Source organism: Pristiophorus japonicus, chromosome 3, assembly GCF_044704955.1.
Source record: "Pristiophorus japonicus isolate sPriJap1 chromosome 3, sPriJap1.hap1, whole genome shotgun sequence".
Lineage (NCBI taxonomy): Eukaryota > Metazoa > Chordata > Chondrichthyes > Pristiophoridae > Pristiophorus > Pristiophorus japonicus.
In genome coordinates, this window is record NC_091979.1 from 110802110 (window position 1) to 110824748 (window position 22639).

The 22639-nt window shown below is 43.4% G+C and overlaps 1 protein-coding gene across 7 annotated transcripts in view; it reads right to left on the reverse strand.

The window, feature by feature from the left end:
- Positions 1–22639, reverse strand: part of ubr3 (ubiquitin protein ligase E3 component n-recognin 3) — a 439870-nt gene that overhangs the window by 180398 nt on the left and 236833 nt on the right. For all 7 annotated transcript variants that reach the window (XM_070875678.1, XM_070875676.1, XM_070875681.1 and 4 more), the window contains 3 exons: positions 15717–15866; positions 14147–14280; positions 11613–11723 (listed from right to left, as the gene is read on the reverse strand). In XM_070875678.1, the coding sequence (XP_070731779.1) occupies positions 11613–11723; positions 14147–14280; positions 15717–15866 (395 nt within the window). The remainder of the gene's footprint in view (positions 1–11612; positions 11724–14146; positions 14281–15716; positions 15867–22639) is intronic.

Below are 22639 nucleotides of genomic sequence, written 5' to 3' on the forward strand. Positions count from 1 at the left end.
CCACTCACTACTCCAGGATAATTCTGCAGAGTAAAGATAAATCACCTGGCTTTTTTTTTCTGGTCCAGTCCATCTTCTTAAATCCCTCTTTCCTGCTCCCTCATCTCCAATAACGAGTGCGAGGAGCTCATGGACATCTCTGTCACAAAGTTCAAGACCATCCACGCAACTGCCTGTGCCGTTTCCCTCCCTCCCCCACCAAGCTAAATTACCCCCAAGGATCCCACCCTCCAGCGCTGAACCCACGTCTTTCTCCATCTTCACTCCAATCACATCTTGTCCAGGAGACCCATCTTCGTTTCTCAACACCAGTCCAACTAATCTGCTGTCAGCTGACATTGTAAATGGTTCTCCATCAATTTTAAAACCACTATCATGAACCCCACCGCCTCAAAAAAAACGAGCAACTCCACTGGCCTTGCACATTAGAGTTCCAGCTCCAATCTCCCTTTGCTCTCCAAACTCATTAAACATGTTATTGCCTCCCAAATCCTCTCTCATCTTTCCAGCAAACCATGTTTGAAACTTTCCAATCAAATTTTTGCCCTTGCCACAACAGTGAAACAGCCCTCATTAAAGTTACAAAAGACACCCTTTGTCTTAGCTTTTAATCACTCTTATTCCCAATATCGCTTCCTTTGGCTCAATGTCAATTTTTGGCTGATTACACTTCTGCGGGAACTATAATTGCACATTTCCAGTCTGCTAGAACCTTTCCATTATTCATCGACGACCTCAAAACAACTGTCACTGCTTCACAAATCTCCTTTGTCTAAGTACCTTGGAGTAGAAGGGAATTTGTTGGTGTTCAGCCCCTTCAGCCTATGTAAAATCTCCACTTCACTAACGCAAGCGTCCTTGGCCCACATAATGCAGGCACAATATTAAATGATAGACTGTTAGTCTTGGATTTTCACCAATTTATTACACCTTTTCTGATGGATTCAGGGAAGACGGTGAGGAAAAGGGATGGGTATGTCTAGTACTGAATCTACAGGTATAAAAATCACTCTCGGAATTTTCCTTAACCCACAATACAGGCAATCTGCTACAAGAAAATAAGATTTTCAGGGTGAAATTCATTATCGCCTCGTTTGGGGTCAGTAACATTCGGGAGGTGCAAGACTTAGCGCCAGGCACAGAATTCCTGGCCCCCTTGTGAAATTCAGGTTACTGCCCCCGGAAGGAAGTGGAACGTTAAATCAAGCACTCCACTTACTTCCAGGGACGCTAATGGGACGGCGCCTCAGCAGTGCTGTACACTGGGCTGTGCAGCACTGCCGTATGCGGAGTGCCCAGGCTGCCAACTCTGCAGAAGGAAAACGGACCTACCTGGACCCTACCAGGAAGCGGGGGTGCAGCACGATCAGCCCAGCACTCAAGCAGAGGCTGAGCAATCACGGTCACCCCGCAAAGAAAACGGAGCAGCAGCATGTAACACAAGGCAAATTATTTTTTCCCCTGACAACCTTGCCTTCAATTTTCGCCCCATTAGCGGTCAGCCACCTGATCTGCACCTCCAGCAGCTGTCGATGCTTTCACCCAGCGCTGCTGCAGGGTCAAAAGTGAATTTCAAGGCCGGGGCGCTAACGGGGCGATCTCCGGACGCAGAAGATCGAGGCGCAACGCCGCCGCAAAACTCCCGCCCAATATGCGTCTTGGCGGTAAGGCATTTGCACCCCTTACGGGAGGTGCAACTGCACTGCATTTCTAGCCCTATATGTTGATGTCTAGAATTTGATTTCCTCCCTTAACGCCTGTGGCTGGCACAAAAGGAAAAAAAAAATCAACCTCTGCAGAAAAGGCATTACTGGTTGCTAGGCTGCGTCATATAGGCAGAAGTGGTTTTAAAAAGGCTACTTTTCTCAGGATACTGTGTTTGCTCAAACGTCATTGCTGAAGAATTTTTTCTGTTGCCTTTTCAATCTCCAGGTTCCTATTAGCTTCAACATTGCAGTTGCTGCTCGAGATTTTTACTGAGATCTTCAGCCATAAAGAACAGGTCATAGGTTTTAACATTAGAAAATCCCTATACCTGTACTTTGAAGTGGAAGAACTGCACAATACAACTCAGGGCGGACAGGCTCATCTGGTACCATCAGAGGCAACTGGCACCCAATTACAGGTACCAATGCCACCTCTTCAACATGCAATGCATCAGAAGGTTATGCTCATGTTCCAAGGCTTCTATAAAGTGATGTGCCACCTGCTTGCCCTGGACCAGAAACCCATCTCCACCAGCACAGCATTGCCAGTGTTAGTAAAAGTTACCAAGACACTCAACTTCCCTTCAATGGGCTCCTTTCAGGTTGCAAAGGCAACATCCAACATGCGGTTCAACTGTTCCCCAATATACTAAACATGACAGATGTATTGTTTATTCGAACTACAGTTTATAGCCTTTCCAATGGACCTGGCATAACAGCGCAGGAGAGTGAACTTTTACTGAATGGCAGGATTTCCCCAGGTGTCAAGTGCAATTGACTGAACCTGTATTACTAGTCATATCCCATTTGAGAACCTCATCTTTTGGACAGAAAGAGTTTCACTCGATGTCCAAATGGAGTATAATTTGAACACCATCCAGTTACCATGATTCTTTTATTTTACACCAGTCCAATATTCCCTTGCTGCCTACTGGTAACATGCAAGTTTTGGATGGCTGAAGATCAAGATTACCCGTTGCAGCACTGGTTCACAGTCCCTTTAGGTTCCCTACACGTCTGCTTCACACCAAGGCAACAAAGTTCATGATGCCACCCACTTCATGATCAATTAGAGCATAGAGATTCTGAAAGCACGCTTTAGTTGTAGTGATGGTGCTGGGGGAGCACTGTGGTACAGTACAATTGTGTCCTTTGCATCCTAATTTATACAGGTTGAACCTCTCTAGTCCGGGACTCTGGTCCGGAAACATTCGTGGTTTGGCATTAATTTGCAGAACTGCCGCTTTCGGCCATCTTCTCCCATGCCTGTGGATAGGCAAACTCCATCCCGAGGTGTTTCAGCGATTATGCCATTTTATGTCTGGGGACAGTGGGCCTCATTAACAGACAGTTTCTCTGCTATTATGGGCAGTCATTTTTATAAGGAAACGTGCCCAGAGTAAAACACAAGCAGACAGATACAAATGAAAGAATGTTAAAAGTTAGCCCAGGAGAGCAGTACTCTACAGGTAAGCCTAGGCTAGGTGTATGCTTATGTAGGGTGTATCAGTATAGTCATATACTGACCTCCCATGGTTCTGAAATTTCTCTGGTTCGACACCAGTCAGGTCCCGAGGGTGCCGGACCAGAGAGGTTCAACCTGTACTACTCTTTAGTCGTCGTCTTCTTAGGCAGTCCCTCAGAGTCAAGGATGACTTGCTTCCATACTAAAAATGAGTTCTCAGGTGACTGAAGAGTCAAATGCGGGACCTACAGGCTCTGTCACGAGGGGGGAGGGGGGGGCGGGGAAACGGGAGGTTGGGGTGCCTGGGTTCCTCCTTTTGCTGTCGACGCTTGGCTTCAGCTTGCTGTCGGCGAAGAGACTCGAGATGTTCAGTGCCTTCCCGGATGCTTTACCTTCACTTTAAGTGGTCTTGGGCCAGGGATTGCCAGGTGTAGATGGGGATGTTGCACTTTTTTGAAGGAGACTTTGAGGGTGTCCTTTAAGTGTTTCCTCTGCCTAACTGGAGCTAGCTTGCTGTGTCGGAGCTCTGAGTAGAGCGCTTGTTTTGGGAGTCTCGTGTCAAATGTGCAACGATGTGGCCCTTCGAGTGGAGTCAATGCTTCGATGCAGGGGATGTTGACCTGAACGAGAACACTGACATTGGTGCGCCTATCTTGCCAATGGATTTGCAGGATCTTGCGGAGACAACGGTGCTGGTACTTCTCCATGTTTTGAGATGCCTGCTGTACATAGTCCATGTCTCTGAACCATATAGAGGGCGGGTTGTAGACCATGAGCCTGGTGCCAGGCTTGAGGTCCAGGTCTTCAAACACACTCTTCCTCAGGTGACCGAAGGCTGCACTGGCACACTGAAGGCGATGATGGACCTCGTCGTCGATGTCTGCCCTTCTTGACAGTAGGCTCCCGAGGTATGAAAAATGGTCCATGTTGTCCAAGGCCTCGTCGTGGATTTTGATAACTGGGAGGCAGTGCTGTGTGGTGAGGGTAGGTTGATAGAGGACCTTTGTCTTACGGATGTTTAGTGTAAGGCCCATGCTCTCGTATGCTTCGGTGAAGGTGTTGACGATGGCTTGGAGTTCGGCCTCCAAGTGTGCGCAGACGCAAGTGTCGTCTGTGTACTGTAATTTGTTGACCGAGGATGGGACGTCCTTGGATATGGCCTGGAGGCGGCAGAGGTTAAACAGATTCCCGTTTGTCATATAATTTAGCTCCGCTTCAGCAGGGAAGCTTGTTGAGGGTGAGATGGAGCATTGCAGTAAGGAAGATTGAGAAGAGCGTTGGTGCGATGACACAACTTTGCTTGACCCCGGTCCGAATGTGGAATCCGTTGGTCAGGATCATGGCTTGCATGTCATCGTGGAGCAGGCGGAGGATGGTGACAAACTTTTGAGGGCAGCCAAATCTACTCTTTAGTGCTCCCTCAATGGCAGGAGGATCTGAAGTAGTCTGGCTGATGTTTTTCAGCCAAAGTCGAGAAGGGAAGGTGGTAGCATTTAAGTCTCTTTTCGTTGCAAGCTGTTTTCCCCTTTAAGGAAAAAGTGGACAGAATAAAGGCAGTCTGCTTCTGTACATGCAAAACTATGAATGGACACTTGAAGGACAAGGAGGAGTTTCAAAGGATATCATGATCTCTTGGGTTTTTCAGGGAGTAATACATGGCATTCAAGATAGGGAGGACAAAGTGGATGGAAATATAAAACATGCTTCGAACAGTGAATTGGTTCAAGTTCTAACTGCCTCCTCTTACCTCGCTAACTTGGTGAGGTGACTGAACGTTTCCAGCATTAAGCAATCGTGTGGGATTTGCATGAGGTACAACTCATTGCTTAGACCCTCTCCTCCTTTTGGGCCTGGATCATGCCTTTTGTGGGCCAGGTTCCCTCTATCAGAAAGCTGGATCCTCTGTTACTAGATTTCAGTCAAGAACACCTCAACTGAAGAATCTGTAAATTTGAAGGCTCAGTGATGTTTAATACTGCAACAGCATCAGATTTCCTTACCCCTTAGAGACCATCTCCCTAAAAGGCCACCAATAGTGCTACAAGCACACTGATATTAAAATTAAGTTGACCCAGGAAAACAGTACCGGGCCACACTGATGGGCAGAAGTGCTGTCCCAATGCATTTGGGATGGTACAGTCACTGCAATGGAAAATGCAGACCCTTGTGAAAAAACTCCAAGTAGCAGTCATTTAGCATGGTAACCAGTTTCAGTTCATTGTTCAGTAGGTTGTGATGAGTCATTGACAATTGGATAGGTAAAACCAAGTGATACTTGGCTACAAAGATGTGATTCCTTTTTTGCTGTGTTAACTGGGACAGTTGGGAAGTGCTATAACTTTCCCCGGATCCCGCGGCTAGAAAAAAAAAATCAGCCACGGTTTTCATTAATGAATATCCAGGAACTTTTGAACATTACTGGCAACTTAGAACAGGAGTAGGTCATTCAGCTAGAGTATGAATGGGTCAATTAGATCATGGCTGATCTGCACCTCAACTCCATGTTCTCGGCTTTGTTTCATAATCCCTCGATACCTTTATTGCCGGATTGTTGTAAAAACCCATCTGGTTCACTAATGTGAAGGAAATCTGCCGTCCTTACCTGGTCTGGCCTATGTGTGACTCTTTAACTGCGCTCTGAAATGGCGTAGCAAGCCACTCAGTTGTACATAACCACTCCGAAAAACAATAATAAAAAACTGGACGGACCACCCGGCATCAACCTCAGCACCGGCTACGGACATGACAACAGCACACTCAGCCCAGTTGACCCTTCTCACCAACATCTGGGGACTTGTGCCAAAAGTGAGAGAGCTTTCCGACAGACTAGTCAAACAACAGCCCGACAGTCAGGCTCGCAGAATCATATCTTTCAGCCAATCTCCCAGACTTGTCCATCACCATCCCTGAGACTGTCCTGTCGCACCGGGGTGGCGGCACAGTAGTATACAGTCGGGAGGAAGTGGCCTTGGGAGTCCTCAACATTGATTCTGGACTCCATAAAGTCTCATGGCTTCAGGCCAAGCATGGGCAAGGATACATCCTGCTAATTACCACCTACTGCCCTCCCTCAGCTGATAACTCAGTACTCCTCCATGTTGAACACCACTTGGAAAAAGCACTGAGAGTAGCAAGGGCACAGAATATACTTTGGGTGGGGGACTTCAATGTCCATCAAGAGTGGCTCAATAGCACCACTACTGACCATGCTGGCTAAGTCCTGAAGGACATAGCTGCCAGATTGGGCCTGCAGCAGGTGGTGTGAGAATCAACACGAGGGAAAAACCTACCTGACCTCGTCCTCATCAATCTACCTGTTGCAGATGCACCTGTCCATGACAGCAGCGACCACCGCACAGTCATTATGGCGACGAAGTCCTGTCTTCACACTGAGGACACCATCCATTGTGTTGTGTGGCACTACCACCGTGCTAAATGGGATAGATTCATAACAGATCTAGCAGCTCAAAACCGGCCATCCATGAGGTGCTGTGCGCCATCAGCATCAGCAGAATTGCATTCCACCACAATCTATAACCTTATGGCCTTGCATATCCCTAAGTTTACCATTACCATCAAACCAGGGGACCAACCCTGTTTCAATGAAGAGTGCAGAAGAGCATGCCAAGAGCAGCACCACACATACCTAAAAATGATGTGCCAACCTAGGGAAGCTGCAACACAGGACTATATGCATGCTAAAAAGCAGAAACAGTATGCTATAAACATGGCTAAATGATACCACAATCAATGGATCAAATTAAAGCTCTGTAGTCCTGCCACATCCAATCGTGAATGATGGTGGACCATTAAATAACTAACGGGAGGAGGGGACTCCATGAATATCCCCATCCTCAATGATGGTGGAGCCCAGCACGCGAGTGCAAAAGACAAGGCTGAGGCATTTAAACCATCTTCAGCCAGAATTGCCGAGTGGATGATCCATCTTGGCCTCCTCCTGATGAGGTCCCCAGCATCACAGAAGCCAGTCTTCAGCCAATTCAATTCACTCCACGCGATATCAAGAAACGGCTGACGCACTGGATACAGCAAAGGCAATGGGCCCCGACAACAGCCCGGCTGTTGTGCTGAAGACTTATGCTCCAGAACTAGCCGCGCCTCTAGCCAAGCTGTTCCAGTACAGCTACAACACTGGTATTTATCAGACAACGTGGAAAACTGCCCAGGTATGTCCAATCCACAAAAAGCAAGACAAATCCAATCTGGCCAATTACTGCCCCGGCAGTCTACCCTCAATGAGCAGCAAAGTGATGGAAGGTGTTGTCAACAGTGCTATCAAGCGGCACTTACTCACCAGTAACCTGCGCACCAATGCCCAGTTTGGGTTCCGCCAGGATCACTCGGCTACAGACCTCATTCCAGCCTTGGTCCAAACATGGACAAAAGAGCTGAATTCCAGAGGTGAGGCGAGATTGACTGCCCTTGACATCAAGGCAGCATTTGACCAAGTGTGGCATCAAGGAGCCCTAGTAAAACTGAAGTCAATGGGAATCAGGGGGAAAACTCTCCACTGGCTGGTGTCATACCTAGCACCCCAGTGGTGGTGGCTGGGGCTCAATCATCACAGCCCCAGCATTGTTGCAGGAGTTCCTCAGGGCAGTGTCCTAGTCTTCAGCTGCTTCATCAATGAGCTTCCCTCCATTATAAGGTAAAAAGTGGGGATGTTCGCTGATGACTTCACAGTGTTCAGTGCCATTCGCTCAGATAATGGAGCAGTCCATGCCGGCATGCAGCAAGACCTGAACGACATTCAGATTTGGGCTGATAAGTGGCAAGTAACATTCGCGCCACACAAGTGCCAGGCAATCCAGCGAGAGTCTAACCACCGTCCCTTGACATTCAAAGGCATTACCATTGCCGAATCCCCCACCAGCATCCTGAGGGTCACCATTGACCAAAAACTTAACCGGACCAACCACATAAATACCGTGGCAACAAGAGCAGGTCTGAGGCTGGATATTATGCGACAAGTGTCTCACCTCCTTATTCCCCAAAGCCTTTCCACCATCTGCAAGGCACAAGTCAGGAGTGTGATGGAATACTCTCCACTTGCCTGGATGAGTGTTGTTAGAGCTGCACTCAAGAAGCTTGAAACCATCCAGGACAAAGCAGCCCGCTTGATTGGCACCCAATCCACCACATTAAATATTCACCCCGACGTACCATGGCTGCAGCGTGTACCATCTACAAGATGCACTGCAGCAACTTGCCAAGGGTTCTTCGGTAGCACCTCCAAAATCCACGACCTCTACCACCTAGACGGACAAGGGCAACAAGCACATGGGAACACCACCACCTCCACGTTCCCCTCCAAGTCACACACCATCCTGACTCGTAAGTATATCGTTCCTTCATCGTCGCTGGGTCAAAATCCTGGAACTCCCTCCCTTACTGCACTGTGGGAATACCTTCACCACACGGAGTGCAGCGGTTCAAGGCGGCGGCTCACCACCATCTTCTCAAGGGCAATAAATGCTGGCCTTCCCAGCGATGCTCACATCTTATGAACGAATAAAAAATAAATCTAATCAAAATCTATCTCAGTCCTGAAAGCTCCAATTGTCATAACATACACAGCTTTTTTGGGGGAGGGGAGGGTGCGTAAGAGAGGAGAGAAGAGTTCCAGATTTCTACTACCCTGTGTGTGAAAAAATGCTTCCTGATTTCACTTCTGAATGGCCTAGCTCTAATTTTCATATTACCTCCCTTTGTTCGTGATTCACCACCAGAGGAAATCATTTCACTGTATCTATTCTATCAAATTATTTTAATATTTTAATCACCTCCATCAGATCACCCATATTCATAAACTGAAGGGAATACAAGAAAAGTTTATGCAACCTGTCCTCATAATTTAACCCTCTCTAAGCCCCGGTATCCATCTGGTGAAGCTGCACTACACCCATCCAAGACCTTTATATCTTTCCTAAGGTCCGGTGACCAAAACTGAACGCAGTACTCCAGATGGAGTCTAACGAAGGCTCTGGACAACTGAAGAATAGCTCCTTCCCCTTGTATTCCAGCCCCTTTAAGATAAAGGCCAACATTCCATTAACCTTTTTGAATTCGTCTACTTTTAATTTAATGTGTATTTGGACTTCCAAATGTAGTTGCTCCTCTACAGTTCCTAGTTTCTCACCATTTAGAAAATACTCTGATTTATCTGTCTTGGGTCCAAAGTAGATGACCTTACACTTGTCTACATTGAACTTCATTTGCCATAGTTTTACTCACTCACTCAATCTGTATGTCCCTTTGTAACTTCCTGCTCTTATCTGTACTACTTACTGTCCTTCTTAACTTTGTGTCATCTTAAAAATCATATAAATCTCTATTCCTTCATCCAAGTCATTAATAAATATGGTGACAAGTTGAGGCCCCAGAACAAATTCCTGGGGAACACCTGCTAATCCGAGTACCAACCCTTTATCCACACTCTGCCTCCTATCTCCCAACCCATTCCAAACCCAAGTCAAAAGACTACCTCCAATTCCATGCACTCTCATTTTTGCTAATAATCTCTTGTATGGAACCATATCGAATGCCTTCTGGAAGTCCATATAGATAACATCCATAGACACTCCGTTATCTACCTTATTAGTGACTTCCTCAAAAACATCAATTAGATTAGTCAGACATTATTTACCCTTAAAGTCACGTTGACTCTCTGATCAGCTCATATTTGTTCGTGCGCAGTCATTTTATTCCCAATGACAGATTCTAGTAGCTTCCTCACAACTAACATTAAACTGACAGGCCCATAGTTATCTAGTTTCTCTCTCCTGCCTTTCTTAAATAATCGAGTGACAATAGCAAATTTCCAATCTAACTACACAATTTCCAAATCAAGAGCTTTCAAAGATTATGTCAAATGCTTCTGCAATTTCTTCACCTACTTCTTTCAGTACTCTTGGTTAGAAACCATTAAGTCCTGGAGATTTATCTATTTTATGTCCCATTATTTTCTCCATTAACATTTTTTTCAAACTCGCATTGAATCCAAGAACTTCCTCTCCTTGATTTTGTTTTAGATTCCCTTCTATCGCTGATCTTTCCCTTCTATTACTAGACTTGGGCAAGGTGCTTAGGTCACCAGTGCCTGTGGAATCACATCTGCGCCTTCAAGAGAAGAGTGGAAAAGAGAAGAATGTATGTCACGATTGGAGTTGTAACATTTTGCAAACCAGAACTTGGCAGAAAAATGGGAAAAAATGTTTCACAGAAATAAAAGAAACAGCTTAAACATAAAAGATCAGTGAATTACAGATTTGAAACAAGCTAGAACATTTTAGTGTATGCAAGAAAAAAAGTGAAGACTTCGGTTTTTGTGGAGACACAAGAATTATGGTGCGACAGGAGAAAAACATCTGGCCAAGACATCCCAGTGTGGCAGTTTTCTTTTTAAAAAGGAGTTGTGCCTCTCAGGTACTTTCACCGACTGGATGATTGTTGTATTAGAAGTGTGCGTTTCTCATAGCCTTTTATTCTTTTCAAAAGTCATTAAAACACTGAATTCCACTGAAAAAGATGCTCCCAAACATTTCACCAGTAAGAAATAATCCCAGAAATATTCTATTCATCAAAAAGTTTCATCTGAAGAAAAATGTGAAATTATCTTATCAAAACGTATAAGATTATGAGGGGGCTTGACAAGGTGGATGCAGAGAGGATGTTTCCACTGATGGGGGAGACTAGAACTAGAGGGCATGATCTTAGAATAAGGGGCCGCCCATTTAAAACTGAGATGAGGAGAAACTTCTTCTCAGAGGGTTGTAAATCTGTGGAATTCGCTGCCTCGGAGAGCTGTGGCAGCTAGGACATTGAATAAATTTAAGACAGAAATAGAGTTTCTTCAACAATAAGGGAATAAGGGGTTATGGAGAGTGGGCAGGGAAGTGGAGCAGAGTCCATGATCAGATCAACCAGGGGTCATAGCCTAAGGATAAGGGATAAGCCATTTAGGACCGAGATGAGGAGAAACTTCTTCACTCAGAGAATTGTGAACCTGTGGAATTCTCTACCACAGAAAGTTGTTGAGGCCAGTTCGTTAGATATATTCAAAAGGGAGTTAGATGTAACCCTTATGGCTAAAGGGATCAAGGGGTACGGAGAGAAAGCAGGAATGGGGTACTGAAGTTGCATGATCAGTCATGATCATATTGAATGGTGGTGCAGGCTCGAAAGGCCGAATGGCCGAATGGCCCACTCCTGCACCTATTTGCTATGTTTCATTTTCTATGTTTCTATCGAATGGCGGAGCAGGCTCGAAGGGCCGTATGGCCTACTCCTGTTCCTATTTCTTATGTTCTTATAACTTTATTGGGAATCTGAATTTCCTCATTGTTTAAAGAGGAGCATTTTTACACTGTAGACAAATGATTCATTGAGCTTTAATGAAAACATTCCAGTTGTTAACTCACCCGCAATGATTCCATGTAAGACTTATGACAGTCAATATGTAAAGTATGTCCACAGGTCTGAACATACACACCACCTTCCCAACCTATGGAGACTGACTGCAGGCAAGAACTCTAAATAAGAGGAATTGTAAAAAAAAACGTCTTACATTTAAAATCACATGTATAAAAAAGACCCAATCAGAAAGAACAGAAAAACATCAAAGTTACCATTTTGTTACAATACTGCCATCTACAGATCATTCGGTGCATCTGTTTAGAATAAAACATTTTTTTTAATCCAACAAATTTAACAATCGATGGTCAATTAATTAGCACTGATTCAACGGTTCATAAATGTCGACACGTATTTTTGGGAAGCACTCTGTCATGGATTGCCATTTGTAATAGAGCAATAACATCCTGACTGTAGATGTTAAACATTTTATCCTATTTTGTTTTTTTTTTTATTTGGAAAATCTATTAGTTGTGCTTGTATGAACAGTGTTTCAGAAATGTATAGATACACTACTTACTTTGCAATTTCATCAGTACTCACTCAATCCAAAGACAGCTTACAATTAAAAATAAAAGTAATTTTCACTATGAAAACACTCCGCTGGATATTTGGATGATTGCACGGTAGAAATCATTCCATTGGTTCTAAACCTCCACTAAACTGGACGGTCTATTTGATAAAGTTTAACTGCTGTGCTTTGGAGTGGTAAAGTTTGTAATCAACAGGATTAAAAAAGGAAAAGGAAAGAGAGATTGAGCATTAGTTATATACAGAACCCTTCTCTGCTCTAACAAAGGGGGGAATTTAAAGTGTCTGAATCCTGACTTGAACCTGCCACCACTCATTTCCAGTTTTAACGAGGAGGCAGGTCATCTATTTAAATATTATAATGAGGTTGGAAGCCTCAGCTTTAACCTTCATTTTGTATTTAATTTTAGCTGGTCGGGTTCTGTCTCATGAAACCCACTAGCTAATGCAAGGAGAGGATTGTTTGATCCAGGAGGCAAGTGCCTTTACACTTGCATCCTGAATCCAACATCCCTACTTAACACCCAACCCCGATCTTCACAATTCCCCCCCACCCCTTCTTCACCCCTGTTGCTCCTCCGGTCGCTCCCAGCCCGCGAACTTTCTAACCCAAAGCAACATGCATTCCCTACTTATTTTCTCTCATACCACATGTCACAGTTGGCATGGGGTTGGGAAGAGGAGAGGATGTATTAATAAATAAAAAGCAAGATACAGCAGATGCTGGAAATCTAAAATAAAAACAAAAAATGCTGGAAATACTCAGCAGGTCAGGCACCACCTCCGGAGAGAGAAACAGAGTTAACGTTTCAGGTCGATGACTTTCTGTCAGAACTGGAAAAGGTTTTAAGCAAGTACAGGAGGCAGAGAAAGGGGGGAAAGAGAAGGAAAAAAAAAGGGAAGGTCTGTGACAGGGAAGGCGGCAGGAGAGATTAAATGATAAAAGATATGATGGTGCAAGGTGAAAGGAGATGGTAATGGGACAAGTAAAAAAAAATGGGTCTAGAGGAGGTGTCAACGGGAATATCAGACTCAGAGCAACAGCTGCCGTCCGAAAAAATGGGGGCGGAGCTTATGTTGAGTCCAGAAGTCTGTAAAGTACCGAATAGAAAGATGAGGTGCTGTTCCTCAAGCTTATGTTGAGCTTCAATGGAACAGTGTGGGAGGCCAAGGACAGAGGGGTCAGAGTGGGAGTGGTCCAGAGAATTTAAATGACAGGCAACCGGAAGCTTGGAGCAATGCTTGTGGACTGAACGGAGTTGGTCCACAAAGCAGTCATCCAATCTGCATTTGGTCTCCCTAAAGTAAAGAAGATCGCATCATGAGCAGTGAATACGGTATACTAAATTGAAAGTACAAGTAAATTGCTGTTTCACCTGGAAGGAGCGTTTAGGCCCCTGGAGTTGGGAAGGAGGTAAAAGGGCAGGTGTTGCATTTCCTGCGCTTGCACGGAAAGTGCAGTATGAAGGGCAGTGGGTGTTGGAATCATAGAGGAGTGGACCAAGGTTTCGCAGAGAGAATAGTCCCTTTGGAATGCTGAAAGGAGAAGGGAAGTTGTGTTTGGTGGTGGGATCATGCAGGAGGTGGTAGAAACGGCAGAGGATGATCTGCTGAATGTGGAGGCTGGTGGGGTGGAAGGTGAGGACAAGGGAAAGCCTATCACAGTTCTCGGAGGGAGGAGAAGGGGTGAGAGTCGAAGTGCAGGAAATGGAAGGGACCAGGATGCATTAATGCCTTGTTGCCAGGCCGATGCCAATACCATTGTGCAAAATAACAATGAGATGTGTCAAGAGCAGGCTCATTTACCCAACGTTTGCCTCCTTCCCTATGAGGGCTTGGGAGAAGGTGAGAAAAAACCCAGACCTTCACATTTGATCCAAGTTCGATCAACTTATGGACTTTACACAATAATTCTAACGGAAAGCAATTATTATTTTGCGTTCAAATTTAGGTTACAAAATGGAAAATTCGATGTTTTATATATTTTTAGTCCAACAAATATGACACTTACATCTTTGAAGTATTGCTGCAAATCTGTGATCCTGACATCGTGTGCAGTTCCACAGGTATCCTCAGGGTAAATCTGCTCTTCATCACTGGTTGGCAGTTTCTTTGGTTCAGTGCTTCTACGACGGTGCCCAAGGACTGTAATGAATTAACAAGTCAGTACTGACAAGTATAAATGCCAGAAATACAGCAACAAGCACGTTACAATTCAATCCTTTCTATCACACTTGCAACTTCCAAACTATCAAGCATGAGAAATTAGCAACAGCAACAGTCATGAAGACGATAAAAAATAACAATTGCATACACATTTGAGGAAAAACTATTTATTGTTTGCTACTTGCAATGTTTTATACCTGTACAAGCACCCGTGACAGAGTCTGTGGCTCTCATATTGGACTGCTCAGCCACCTAAGAACTCATTTTAAAAGTGGAAGCAAGTCTTCCTCGATTCCGAGGGACTGGCTATGATGATGATACCTGTATCATAAATAAATGATCAGCTCTGCATATTTGCTCCCAAGGAATTGAATCCCTACACAATGTTATAATTCCCCCTTCCACCCATTCTATGAACTGGATGGAATGAGTATTGAGGATATCTTGAAGCTGGAGTCGAAACAGCATGTTGTTGCTGATAAAATCAAAATTTAAGAAAATAAGCACAACAAAACAAATGATTTCAGCAGAAACCATTCAATGATACTATCTATCAATAATTCACCAACTACTCTGTTCCATTTTTCCAGGAGTATATCTAGATCAACTTTGGGACTAGATTAAAAAACGCGATCTATGGTTATCTTTCGGTTTTTTTTTTTAAATACAGTAGAAGTGCAGTCCATATTATATGAGCATGGATGATGGGTGCTGAGTTGGTCTCCTCTGACAGCTGCACTCCATGCCCCCACAAACGTGGGTCTACAAATTGCCATCAGATTAAGAAAACTGTTTTCAGTAAATTGAACACAAGTAACCAGTTCCACAACACCCACATTTCCATTAATATAACTGATTCTCTGCTTTCCACAGCAGAGGCCAGCACAACCCGACTTTTAAAGTAAACAGATGAGAGCAACAATTGGAGACCACTTTTCCGAGATGGGAGAGAAAATAACTGGGTAATATATTATAATTTTAGAATTAGTTCTTAATTTTATAGAGCAGTGTAGAGGTTGTAAGCATGGACATTATTTAAAATAATGATATTAATATTGAGCAATCCTGATTAAATATCCTTTATGAAAAACCATTCAGGACTACAGAAATTACATTTGGTATACCGCTCAATCATGATGTTAGTTCTCTGACCTTTATATTCAATGCCTTGGGAGTATTAAACAAAAGTCAGCTTCAGGGAACAAAGCATTCTGTGCAACATAGCTGGATTTTCTTTTGGGAATCATATGTCAGCCCGGTTTAACAAGCTACATGTAACAGTAATTTACATCTTGGGAGTACAGCAATAAGCAATGCCATACTTCTTAAAATAATCTTCAAATTTAATTTATATAAATGTACCAAGTGATATCAAGAAGTGTAAAATAAACTTTACAACTTGGGAAATTGGTTACCTGATGAAGCCTGCAACAGAACCACTAATCCAGTTGGTCTTTCCTCTGTTGATGGGCCACTTTGTCCACAAATTACACAGTCATACACAGTTTCTGAATCCTGCTGTTCTGATGATCCAATATCCATGGCAACATCACTGTCAGGTGATTCTGAAAGAATAACCTCTGCATTTATAGTCCACTCAGGTAGACACATTTGCACAAATCAGATTTCAAATATTCACATTTACAAAGAGGAATACAAACTGAAATGCAATGAAATTGTATACATTCACCCCTCTCCCTACCCTTTTTTCAGCTAAGCCCGATCTAGAAACATAGAAAATAGGTGCAGGATTAAGCCATTTGGCCCTTCAAGCCTGCACCGCCATTCGATAAGATCATGGCTGATCATTCCCTCAGTACCCGTTTCCTGCTTTCTCTCCATACCCCTTGATCCCTTTAGCTGTAAGGGCCATAGCTATCTCCCTCTTGAATACATCCAATGAACTGGCATCAACAACTCTCTGCAGCAGGGAACTCCACAGGTTAACAACTCTGAGTGAAGAAGTTTCTCCTCATCTCAGTCCTAAATGGCTTACCCCTTATCCTTAGACTGTGTCCCCTGGTTCTGGACTTCCCCAACATCGGGAACAATCTACCCGCATCTAACCTGTCTCGGCCCGTCCTGTCAGAATCTTGTATGTTTCTATGAGATCCCCTCTCATCCTTCTAAACTCCAATGTATAAAGGCCCAGTTGATCCAGTCTTTCCTCATATGTCAGTCCGGCCATCTCTGGAATCAGTCTGGTGAACCTTCGCTGCACTCCCTCAATAGCAAGAACGTCCTTCCTCAGATTAGGAGACCAAAATTGAACACAATATTCCAGGTGAGGCCTCACCAAGATCCTGTACAACTGCAATAAGACCGCCCTGCTTCTATACTCAAATCCCCTAGCTATGAAGGCCAACATACCATTTGCCTTCTTCACCGCCTGCTGTACCTGCATGCCAACTTTCAATGACTGATTAACCATGACACCCAGGTCTCGTTGCACCTCCCCTTTTCCTAATCTGTCACCATTCAGTTAATATTCTGTCTTCGTGTTTTTGCCCCCAAAGTGGATAACCTCACATTTATCCACATTATACTGCATCTGCCATGCATTTGCCCACTCACCCAACCTGTCCAAGTCACCCTGCAGCCTCTTAGCGTCCCCCTCACAGCTCACACCGCCACCCAGTTTAGTGTCATCAGCAAACTTGGAGATATTACACTCAATTCCTTCATCCAAATCATTGATGTATAATATAAAGAGCTGGGGTCCCAGCACTGAGCCCTGTGGCACTCCACTAGTCACTACCTGCCATTCTGAAAAGGACCCGTTTATCCCGACTCTCTTCTTCCTGTCTGCCAACCAGTTCTCTATCTACGTCAGTATATTACCCCCAATACCATGTGCTTTGATTTTGCACACCAATCTCTTGTGTGGGACCTTGTCAAAAGCCTTTTGAAAGTCCAAATACACCACATCTACTGGTTCTCCCTTGTCCACTCTACTAGTTACATCCTCGAAAAATTCTAGAAGATTTGTCAAGCATGATTTCCCCTTCATAAATCCATGCCGACTTCGCTGCTATTTCATCCTTAATAATTCATTCCAACATTTTCCCTACCACTGCGTCAGGCTAACCGGTCTATAATTACCCGCTTTCTCTCTCCCTCCCTTTTTAAAAAGTGGTGTTACATTAGCTACCCTCCAGTCCATAGGAACTGATTCCGAGTCGATAGACTGCTGGAAAATGATCACCAATGCATCCACTATTTCTAGGGCCACTTTTTTTTTTTTTTTTTTTTTTTTTTTTAAGTACTCTGGGATGCAGACTATCAGGCCCCGGGGATTTATCAGCCTTCAATCCCATCAATTTCCCTAACAGAATTTTCCGCCCAATAAGGATATCCTTCAGTTCCTCCTTCTCACTAGACCCTTGGTCCCCTCGTACTTTCAGAAGGTTATTTGTGTATTCCTTCGTGCAGACCGAACCAAAGTATTTGTTCAATTGTTCCCCATTATAAATTCACCTGAATCCGACTGCAAGGGACCTACGTTTGTCTTCACTAATCTTTTTCTCTTCACATATCTATAGAAGCTTTTGCAGTCAGTTTTTATTTTCCCGGCAAGCTTCTCCTTGTACTCTATTTTCCCCCTCTTAATTAAACCCTTTGTCCTCCTCTGCTGAATTCTAAATTTTACCCAGTCCTCAGGTTTGTTGCTTTTTCTGGCCAATTTATATGCCTCTTCCTTGGATTTAACACTATCTTTAATTTCCCTTGTTAGCCACGGTTGAGCCACCTTCCCAGTTTTATTTTTACTCCAAACAGTGATGTACAATTGCTGAAGTTCAGCCATGTGATCTTTAAATGTTTGCCATTGCTTATCCACCGTCAACCCTTTAAGTATCATTTGCCAGTCTACTCTAGCCAATTCACACCTCAAACCATCGAAGTTACCTTTCGTTAAGTTCAGGGCCTTAGTTTCTGAATTAACTGTGTCACTCTCCATCCTAATAAAAGAATTCTACCATGTTATGGTCACTCTTCCCCAAGGGGTCTCACACAAGATTGCTAATTAGTCCTTTCTCATTACACATCACCCGGTCTAGGATGGCCAGCTCCCTGGTTGGTTCCTCGACATATTGGTCTAGAAAACCATCCCTAATACACTCCAGGAAATCCTCCTCCACTGCATTGCTACCAGTTTGGTTAGCTCAATCTATATGTAGATTAAAGTCACCCATGATAACTGCTGTACCTTTATTGCATGCATCCCTTATTTCTTGTTTGATGCTGTCCCCAACCTTACTACTACTACTGTTTGGTGGTCTGTACACAACTCCCACTAGCGTTTTCTGCCCCTTGGTATTCTGCAGCTCCACCCATACAGATTCCACATCAGCCAAGCTAATGTCCTTTCTTACTATTGCATTAATTTCCTCTATAACCAGCAATGCCACCCCGCCTCCTTTTCCTTTCCGTCTATCCTTCCTAAATGTTGAATACCCCTGGATGTTGAGTTCCCAGCCTTGGTCACCCTGGAGCCATGTCTCCGTGATACCAATTACATCATACCCGTTAACTGCTATCTGCGCAGTTAATTCGTCCACCTCATTCCGAATACTCCTCGCATTGAGGCACAGAGCCTTCAGGCTTGTCTTTCTAACACACTTTGCCCCTTTAGAATTTTGCTGTAATGTGGCCCTTTTTGCTGTAGGTTTCTCTGCCCTCCACTTTTCTTCTTTCTATCTTTTGCTTCTGCCCCCATTCTACTTCCATGTGTCTCCCTGTACAGGTTCCCATCCCCCTGCCGTATTAGTTTAACTCTTCCCCAACAGCACTAGCAAACACTCCTCCTCGGACATTGGTTCCGGTCCTGCCCAGGTGCAGACCGTCCGATTTGTACTGGTCCCACCTCCCCCAAAACCGGTTCCAATGTCCCAGGAATTTGAATCCCTCCCCCTTGCACCACTCGTCAAGCCACGTATTCATTTGAGCTATCCTGCGATTCCTACTCTGACTAGCACGTGGCACTGGTAGAAATCCTGAGATTACTACTTTTGAAGTCCTACTTTTTAAATTTAGCTCCTAGCTCCCTAAATTCATCTTGTAGGACCTCATCCCTTTTTTTAATCTCTAAGAAATAGAAGCTGGCCAGCTCTACAACCCAGATTGTAAACATGCACTGTGAACCTGGGGGGGAAAATTACTGCACATTAAAATATTTAGAATTTTATATGCTGCCTAGCAACTTACATCATAAGAAAAATATCACCTTTTCCACTTCCAAGCTTGTAAGGAAAAGTGCCACAGATGTTTTATTGCTCTAACATGCACTAGGGCTCAATTCCGTAATAAAACAGGGGAGTTGGAAGCAATCATGCATTGCGAGGAACCAGACATAATTGGGATTACTGAGACATGGCTAAAGAAAAATCAGAACTGGGAATTAAACATTGCAGTGTAGAACATATTTAGAAAAGAGAGAGCAGGAAAGGGGAGGTGGAGTAGCTGTACTTATTAGGGATAACATAATGGCATTTGAAAAAAGTGATACGGCTATCAGCAAGACAAAATAGAATCCATATGGACAGAGATAAAAAGATAATAAAGGATCAATCACACTAATAGGTGTAGTCTACAGACCACCGAATAGTGGAAGGGAGGTGGAGGAAGAAATGTGAAGACAAATTAGGGAAATGAGTAAAAAACATAGAATAATAATCATGGGGGATTTCAACTATCCTGATATTGATTGGGCAGAAGATGTAGGTAAAGGGGCTAAGGGAATGGAGTTCCTACAATGTGTACAGGATTCCTTTCTAAACCAATATGCAAAAAGCCCAAGGAAGGATTTGCTATTGGATCTAATAATGGGGAATGAACCAGAGCAGATAAGTAAAAGTAGGAGAACATCTAGGCAATAGTAACCATAATAGAAAACGCTTTAAGATGATAAATGAAAAGGACATAAGTATGACAAAAACGAAAGTAATAGATTGGAGAAACGCTGATTTTGAGGAGCTGAGAATAGAACTTGGGAAAATAAAACGGGCAACAATATTGGCAAGAAACGATATAAAACAGCAATGAGAAACATTTATAACAGCGTTCAACAAAGTGCAGGAACAATATATTGCTCTTAAAGGAAAGAACTAAACACTAATGAGACTCCATGAGTGAATAAAGCCATAAAGGAACAATTGATGGTGAGGAAAGAAGCATACAAAGACAGCAGGGGAGTGCATGATAAGGGAGAATACGAAAAGATTAAGAGAGGTCAAAATACAATTAGGAAGGCAAAGAGCAACTATGAAATTAAATTATAAAAAGGAACATAAAATATTTTACAGGCACATCAATAAAAAAAGGAAGGATGGGATGGGAATAGGGCCTTTAAGGATAATTCCACAGGTAATGAGATGCAGAAATATTAAATAACTTTTCTGCTTCAGTATTTACCAGGGAGATAGAACAGGTGGACATGACATTAGATGCTGAGATTAGTAATGAGATAAGTGCATTTAAAATAAAAAAAAGAGGGGATATATTAAATAAACTAATCAAACTCAGAGGATAAAACCTCATGTCCAGATGGATTGCATCCACACATTTTAAAAGAATCTAGGGAAGAGATCTCGGCAAGAGAAACACAAAATGTTAGTATGCAGGTACAGCAAGTAATCAGGAAGACAAATGGAATGTTAGCCTTCATTGCAAGGGGGATAGAGTATAAAAGCAGAGAAGTCCTGCTACAACTGTACAGGGTATTTGGTGATGCCACACCTAGAATACTGCGTACAGTTTTGGTCTCCATATTTAAGGAAAGATATACTTGCATTGGAGGCTGTTCAGAGAAGGTTCACTAGGTTGATTCTGGAGATGAGGGGGTTGACTTTTGAAGATAGGTTGAGTAGGTTGGGCCTATACTCATTGGAGTTCAGCAGAATGAAAGGTGATCTTATCAAAACATACAAGACAATGAGGGAGCTCGACAAGGTGGATGCAGAGAGGATATTTCCACTAAAACTAGGGGGCATAGTCTCAGAATAAGGGGCCACCCATTTAAAACTGAGATGAGGAGGAATTTCTTCTCTGAGGGTTGTAAATCTATGGAATTCTCTGCCCCAGAGAGCTGTGGAGGCTGGGTCATTGAATATATTTAAGGCGGAGAGAGACAGATTTTTGAGTGATAAGGGAATAAGGGGTTATGGGGAGCAGGCGGGGAAGTGGAGCAGAGTCCATGATCAAATTAAATGGTGGAGCAGGCTCGAGAGACCAGATGGCCTACTCCTGCTCCTATTTCTTATGTTCTTATAGCAGAGGCATTACTTATCATATGTAATCATTTGTTAGAAAAAGGTGTATTGCCAGAGGACTGGCGGATAGCTAACGTAATACCTATATTTAAGAAAGGGGGATAGAACATATCCAGGGAATTATAGACCAGTCGGCTTAACATCAGTGGTAAGAAAAATAATGGAATCCCTACTAAAGGAGAAAATAGAACATCTACAACCCAAAATATAACCAATATTCAGCATGGATTTCAAAAGGGAAAGTCTTGCTTGACCAACCTCATTGAATTTTTTGAAGAGGTAATGGAGAGTAGACAATGGTAATGCAGCAGATGTAATTTATCTAGATTTTCAAAAGGCCTTCGATAAGGTACCCGATAATAGACTGATGGAAAAGGCCAGAGAATGCGGAGTCAGGGGACAAGTAGCAGAATGGATAACTAGCTGGCTTCAAAACAGAAAGCAGAAAGTAAGAGTAACAGATAGCTATTCATAGTGGCAGAAGGTGGGTAGTGGTGTTCCACAAGGATCAGTGCTGGGATCACCGTTGTTTACAATTTACATCAATGATTTAGACTTCGGAATCAAAAACACAATTTCTAAATTTGCAGATGATATTGAATTGGGGTCGATAGTCAATTCTGAGGAGGACTACAACAAATTTCAGGAGGCCATTAATAAACTTACAGAATGGGTATATAATTGCTGAATGAAGTTCAACACAGATAAATGTGAGGTATTACATTTTGGTAGGAAGAATAGGGAGATAACTTATTATTTGGAGGATGAGAGTCTAGGTGGGGTAGAGTACAAATACACAAATCGCTAAAATTTGCAACAAAGGTTACCAAGGCTATAAAAAAAAGCCAAGCAACCACTAGGGTTTATATCTAGAGGTATAGACCCCTATTTTCCATGTGCTGGATTGTTGGTGTCCGCACATGTTAACGTACGATTCTTTTGTGTACATTTGTGGCAGAAAAAAAAAAATCAGGACATTCACCAAATAAATATTTGAATTTGGCGCCGCGCTCTCCGAAGTTAGTCTGAGGGGGCGGAGCTTCAAGACTGCACTATAAAACTCCCTGGAC